The sequence below is a fragment of the Phoxinus phoxinus genome, assembly GCF_949152265.1.
Source record: "Phoxinus phoxinus genome assembly, chromosome: 21".
NCBI lineage: Eukaryota > Metazoa > Chordata > Actinopteri > Cypriniformes > Leuciscidae > Phoxinus > Phoxinus phoxinus.
In genome coordinates, this window is record NC_136896.1 from 340,001 (window position 1) to 347,500 (window position 7,500).

At 44.5% G+C, this 7,500-nt stretch overlaps 1 protein-coding gene across 7 annotated transcripts in view; it reads right to left on the reverse strand.

Moving 5' to 3' along the window:
* fam53b (family with sequence similarity 53 member B) overlaps positions 1-7,500 on the reverse strand; it is a 21,300-nt gene that overhangs the window by 2,778 nt on the left and 11,022 nt on the right. For 4 of the 7 annotated variants that reach the window (XM_079594510.1, XM_079594509.1, XM_079594511.1 and 1 more), the window contains exons 2-4: positions 3,207-3,422; positions 1,696-1,744; positions 1-343 (exon numbers count right to left, since the gene is read on the reverse strand). The exon at positions 1-343 is cut by the window's left edge and continues 202 nt beyond it. In XM_079594510.1, the coding sequence (XP_079450636.1) occupies positions 1-343; positions 1,696-1,744; positions 3,207-3,293 (479 nt within the window). In that variant the 5' untranslated portion in view covers positions 3,294-3,422. The remainder of the gene's footprint in view (positions 344-1,695; positions 1,745-3,206; positions 3,423-7,500) is intronic. The other 3 variants (XM_079594513.1, XM_079594515.1, XM_079594514.1) reach the window with 1 other exon arrangement.

Genomic DNA, 7,500 nt, shown 5'->3' on the forward strand with positions numbered 1-7,500 from the left:
GGTTCGGAGAGACTGAAGCTGGAGCTGCGCTGCATGCTGGGAAACCCTGCCGGAGCGAAGGCCGAGCGCTGGACGCTTCCTCCGCTGTAGCATCTGCGCTTCTCCACCGCCGTCCACACGCGTGACCCCTGCGACCCCTGCGGTTGCCACGCCGACCGGCCGTCCAGGTCCTCGGAGCAGGACAGCGAGCGGCACTGGCGTTTGCTAGGCGGGGCGGCGCTGCTAGCAGAAGAGGCTTCGCTCAGACTCAGATCGCGCAGCAAACCGCTCGTCTCACACACACCGTCCCACAGGCTCTCCAGGCTGGAGCCACACACACCGCCCTGCGGCCACCGGCCCGACTCTGCAACACACACACACACACACACAGGTAAGAAGCAGAGTCTGCAACACAACACACACACACACATACGGGTTAGAAGCAGTGTCTACAACACACACACACACACACACACACACACACACATACGGGTTAGAAGCAGTGTCTACAACACACACACACACACACACAGGTGAGAAGCAGAGTCTGCAACACAACACGATTGTGAAGTTAGACACTGAACTGATCGAGCGGCTGCAGTTCCTCTTGTTATGAATTGTCTCCTATCTTCCGTTATTGCAGTGAACGACGCGCAGTGATATGGAGCTGTGATGCGGTCAAGACCTGCCGGAACTACTTTAGCCCTGCGCATCCCTGAAAATAATTGCACACCATAGAACGTTCGTCAACCAATCAGATTCAAGCATTCAACGGCCCTGTAGTGTAATGTGTAATAATATTAGTGTTATTATATTTTGTGTAAATAATATACTTTATTCTGAAGCGATATTCTCCTCAGTGATGTTTGTTTGGAACTATTTTTGCAGCTGAAACTGAACAAGAACTGTCTTTATTATGACTTCACATTCAGTGTCAGTGTCGTGATGATGGTATTCGGCTCCTGCACGAGTGATGCTGCCAATCTGTCATGTTATAAATATAAAAACACATTTAGAATTTTTACCAGAGTTTCTTTGTGCAGTGTGTGTGTGTGTGTGTGTGTGTGTGTGTGTGTGTGTGTGTGTGTGTGTGTGCAGTCTTATATTATTATTATTCCCCGTGCACTCACATTAGATAAATGCAGAATCATTCTCGTTGCGGTGTTATTGTGTGTTATTGTGTGTTATTGTGTGTTATTGTGTGTTATTGTGTGTCCGGCCGGGCAAGTGAAGTTCTGCCTTCAGGACCGGCGTTCATGTCAATATAATACATAGTTTAAATTAATACATTTTTAGCTACCTGTGATTTTGTACATGTACATTTCTGGAATGAATGGCCTAGCCCGTCACCTCTGCTCACAGATCACTGTGCCGCTGCTTGGGGACGATGTGTATTGTGATAATCGCTATACAACTAAATGTGAATTGAATGGTACATGTTCAGTTGGGGACGGCAGAAGCACGTCTGAGGGCAGAGAGGCACGCAGCGAGACCAAAGCAGCCTACCCAGCATGCTCTGCGGCCGGCAAGCGTTCTGTGCCATCGCAGGAGATCCGCTGCTATTGGTCAGCGCTTGGGCTGCGAGCGGTTTAAGACTAGCCCATTGCTAGGGGCTAGTGCTAGCATACGCCGAGGACGCGCCGGGGATCATCAGGGATGCAGAACAGGGAGAAGTTTTATGAGAAACAAATGAAGGAAGCGAGTTTCTGCACTTACCCATGATTCCACAGGAGAGGCGGGCCTGGCTCATGGCTGGCGGCTCATGCTGAGGAAACACACGGACAGATCAGAGGAAAACCTCGACACTCTTCACTCTGTGTCTATCACTAGCCATGGGCTAATACACTCTTAGATGTTACCGCCAGTGTGTGTGTGTTAGAGGTGTACACGTTTAGCACAGATATGTGTACACACACTCGAGAGTCAAGCGATCCGACTCAGTTCAGCTCAATGATGCACAGCTGTGTCTGACGAACCGTGAACACACACACACACACACACACACACACACACACACACACGCGCACACGCACACCCGCACACACGCACACACGCACAGACACACACACACACACACACACACACACACACACACACACACACACACACACGCACACACACGCACAGACACACTCTCACACACACGCAGACATACACGCACACACACACGCACACACACACAGACACAGACACAGACACTAACTTTTTTGTCTTGATTTTGTTCTAAATTATGTCACACCAGTTTGTTTTTCCAGTAAAACAATATTATATTAATATTCAACAATATTATTGACCTCCTGCATTGACACTATTATATGAGAACCGAACTGAGCTGGACGATGACATCACGGCTATATATATAAATTAAAAACCCTCATGTGGTCTTCGGGTCATTTTGACCCGGAGAAGATTTTCTTTTTCCCAAAAATACTAGTTAATGTTATGGCATTGGACTGAAACTTAGTGACTGTTCGCAAAGTGTATAACTACTTCTCAAATGTTTTTTGACAATTTTCGTACTTTTTTAGGCCGAGTTTTGTCACCTTGTTACGCAACCTTGTTGTGGTCTTCCCGGGTCAAAATTACTGGCTTACAAAAATTGCTTAGAAATCTCTCATTATACTATATTATCACCCAAGTGTTGCAAATATAAATATAAAACCAGTCCTAATTGACAGAGAACAAGTTGACAAAAAGATTGAATCCAAGATTGGGTGAAAATATGGTATAATGAGTGATTTATAAGCTATTTTTTATAGGCCGGTCATGTTGACCCGCGAAGAACACCGGTGTTATAGGGTTTTGAACACCACATGAGGGTTAACTAAATTAATAACTTGTTTACAACAAAAATTAACCATCACTAAACTTCCTTAAGCTGGACTATGGCGCTATTGTCTAACAAACAAACTTTATTGCAGTATTTCCTGGTATCTCTGTAAAGCTCTGAAGCACTCTGTGCTGTAAAAAGGGTTATATAAATAAAGGTGACTTGACGAGACTATATCGGGCTCTTAATGTTTAAAATAAGGTGGATACAGAAAATATGATGTGTTTTGGGTTCACACAAACAAACAGTGCGCTATTGAGCATTATTAAACCTGATTGTAATGTAAATGAATCTCATGCACTGGAGCGCCGCTGTGATCGGCTGATTATCTCCTGACGGTCATTACTCACAGTAAATGATGCATGAGGCCCGAGATAACCCCAGAAGCGTTTCTTACCGGCGGCACAGGCTCTCTGGACGCTACATCATCGACGGCCTTCTTTTCCAGTGTTTTAGTGTGAATAATTACCATGGCAACACACATCTTTGCCACAGTCCATTCCAGTGCAGGCGAGATCTAGTGAAGCTCATCCTTCAAGTGCAGCGCTGACCCGACGACCTTCAGACGACCTCTTGACCCTGCAGAGGGAATGACCCCGATGACCTCTTGACCCTGCAGAGGGAACACGAGAGACTCGTCAAGCAGCGTAACGTGTTCAGTTCACATCGTTACTTGTGAGATCATCTTCAGGGAACAGAACACTGCTGATGGACAACAACGCTCTGTGTTGATCTCTGATTGGACAGCAGTCAGTCAAGAACAGCCTGTGATGAAGGTTTTGCTAATGAAGCGGGTCAGGTGAAGCTCTATGCGGAGCACAACCCTAACCCGGCGATGAGGAGGAGAAGCTCTGTGCTGTGGACTCCAGGTCATGTGATCTCTGCTGGAAATACGTGTCCTCACGGTTCTCAGACCGTCCATGACACGCGTCACTGCTGAACTTATCATTGGCTTTTATTACATAGGCCATAAAAATAGATAATTTGGTGAAACTTGTTAATGCTTTATGATTATATTCTTTTGACAAGATTCTTTTTGATGATTAAAACCATTAAAATGGAATCCAGAAAAATTGACAACACAGAATTTAGAAAATACTTAGAAGATCTAATCCTCCTTTATAGCAGAGGAGTGTCGTGACATGTTTAATGTGGCGTGTGGCGACACACACACACACACACACACACACACCGAGTGTGTCTGATATCTACCGGGACTCATGGGACACGATAAGCCTCTATCTGAAGGGCGAGACTGGCTTCAGCGTCTCGGATACGAGACTCGACATTAAGAGCCGTTTCAGGGCAATCAGCGAGCGGCACATTTCCCTCGGGCACACACAGCAGATTACAGGAACTGCTGTCCTCACTCAGCCCTAACCCAGACAACCCCGGAGACTCTCGCTCGCGTCCGACCCCGGAGACTCTCGCTCGCGCGTCCGACCCCGGAGACTCTCGCTCGCGTCCGACCCCGGAGACTCGCGCTCGCGTCCGACCCCGGAGACTCTCGCTCGCGTCCGACCCCGGAGACTCTCGCTCGCGTCCGACCCCGGAGACTCGCGCTCGCGTCCGACCCCGGAGACTCTCGCTCGCGCGTCCGACCCCGGAGACTCTCGCTCGCGTCCGACCCCGGAGACTCGCGCTCGCGTCCGACCCCGGAGACTCTCGCTCGCGTCCGACCCCGGAGACTCTCGCTCGCGCGTCCGACCCCGGAGACTCTCGCTCGCGCGTCCGACCCCGGAGACTCTCGCTCGCGCGTCCGACCCCGGAGACTCTCGCTCGCGTCCGACCCCGGAGACTCTCGCTCGCGTCCGACCCCGGAGACTCACGCTTTTCAATTAATCCTACCATAGGAATCCACTGAAAAGAATTTCACTTTTAAATTAGGGCCAATTCCGGGGCGGATTGCTTGAATGGTGAGTTCATTAGCCTATTATTCTTCACGAAGAACACAAAAACAAAACATTACAATGACAAACTCGCTTAAATAGGCGATTTTATATTTCGCTTTGACACCAAATATTCCGCCATCACCTTGTGAGTCAGTTCCTCACTCTCTTGATTAATGAGATCTGGCTCCTGTTGCTGATCTGTGCCGCGACTCTCGTTCAGCTCACGGTTTATCAAGCAGACAACTTCAGTTTTTAACTATAGTGTCTGTTCTCTAACTGAAGTAAATTATTGTACTACCAAAAAAATAAATAAAAAAATCAACAGTGTGGGCGGTGCCGATGCGCAAGTGATGTAACCTAACACCGCCAACACCGTCTATCGTAGCAAGCCTAGAGGACGCCAGCTCATTCTGAACACAAATCTTCTCAAAACCACAAGCCTGAGTAGAAAACCCCTCCAGAAAAGAGTAAAACCGCAGCGACTCATCAGCCCGGCGAGGGTTTCAGGGCTTTTGGAAGTTGCAGCGAATCAATTAGTCATATGGGCTTTGCTAGCGACGCCATCTTGCGTTCGGGCCAAACCAAACTCAACTAGGCGCGTTCACAAGGCCAGCCAACTCTGTGGCAACAGAAACATCACAGATCCAATTGTGAAACACATGTAGAAATGAAGCTAAACAGTGCGAGCCAAGAGTTTATAGTCCGTGGAACACCACGGCTCCTCTGCCAGAGACTCGTACACGCTAACACTGCCAAACCCAGCCGGTTAGCTTACACAATAGCGGCGTAAAGGAGCGAAGGCTTTCACGAGACGCAGCTGCCCGACCGCTTAACATAAACACAAAAGAGAGACAGGTTTCTTTTCACCGGAGAAAACCTCACTTTACACCGGCTCCTGCTCGCAAACGTGAAGCTTTCACACACAGGCCTGTAGGAGAGTTTAGTGCACTGGGAACGCTGTTGAACAGAGCACTGGTTAGTGTTACCTGGCAATAACTAGCAGAGAGAGAAGCTGAACCACACAAAGAAGCATTCATGAGCTCTGCTCTCCACAAACACACACGCTGATCACAAACACACGCTTACCGGAACACTGGCGCTCGGAAACATGAGCTAACGACACACAACGTTATCAAATCGTCAGTGCAACACCGCTTTAAATGGTTGGGTGGCTGTTCCATTATTTACTCACATCATGTGGTTCTCGGCAAAAAGAGACGTTTAGAAGAATGTTCACAAAGCTCTTTTTTTCAATTGTAAAGGATTTTTATTTATTTATGATGGCTTGTAATGAAGTACAAACTATGCAAGCTTGTTTCCCCACTACAGAATAAAAAATAACAAAGGTAGCCTAATTGTGACTATTTATCACAGAATTGCGTGATATAAAGTCAGAATTGTGAGATTTAGTCAGAATTTTGTGATATAAAGTCAGAATAGCGAGTTATAAAGTCAGAATTGTGATATAAAGTCAGAATTGTGAGATATAAAGTCAGAATAGCGAGTTATAAAGTCAGAATTGTGATATAAAGTCAGAATTGTGAGATTTAGTCAGAATTTTGTGATAAAGTCAGAATTGCGAGATATAAAGTCAGAATTGCGAGTTATAAAGTCAGAATTGCGAGTTATAAAGTCAGAATTGCGAGTTATAAAGTCAGAATTGCGAGATATAAAGTCAGAATTGCGAGTTATAAAGTCAGAATTGCGAGTTATAAAGTCAGAATTGCGAGTTATAAAGTCAGAATTGCGAGTTATAAAGTCAGAATTGCGAGTTATAAAGTCAGAATTTTGTGATATAAAGTCAGAATTGCGAGTTATAAAGTCAGAATTTTGTGATATACAGTCAGAATTGCGAGTTATAAAGTCAGAATTGCGAGTTATAAAGTCAGAATTTTGTGATATAAAGTCAGAATTGCGAGATATAAAGTCAGAATTGCGAGTTATAAAGTCAGAATTGTGATATAAAGTCAGAATTGTGAGATTTAGTCAGAATTTTGTGATATAAAGTCAGAATAGCGAGTTATAAAGTCAGAATTGTGATATAAAGTCAGAATTGTGAGATATAAAGTCAGAATAGCGAGTTATAAAGTCAGAATTGTGAGATATAAAGTCAGAATTGCGAGTTATAAAGTCAGAATTGTGATATAAAGTCAGAATTGTAAGATTTAGTCAGAATTTTGTGATTAAGTCAGAATTGCGAGATATAAAGTCAGAATTGCGAGTTATAAAGTCAGAATTGCGAGTTATAAAGTCAGAATTGCGAGTTATAAAGTCAGAATTGCGAGATATAAAGTCAGAATTGCGAGTTATAAAGTCAGAATTGCGAGTTATAAAGTCAGAATTGCGAGTTATAAAGTCAGAATTGCGAGTTATAAAGTCAGAATTGCGAGTTATAAAGTCAGAATTTTGTGATATAAAGTCAGAATTGCGAGTTATAAAGTCAGAATTTTGTGATATAAAGTCAGAATTGCGAGTTATAAAGTCAGAATTGCGAGTTATAAAGTCAGAATTTTGTGATATAAAGTCAGAATTGCGAGATATAAAGTCAGAATTGCGAGTTATAAAGTCAGAATTGTGAGTTATAAAGTCAGAATTTTGTGATATAAAGTCAGAATTGCGAGTTATAAAGTCAGAATTTTGTGATATAAAGTCAGAATTGCGAGTTATAAAGTCAGAATTGCGAGTTATAAAGTCAGAATTGCGAGTTATAAAGTCAGAATTTTGTGATATAAAGTCAGAATTGCGAGATATAAAGTCAGAATTGCGAGTTATAAAGTCAGAATTGTGAGTTATAAAGTC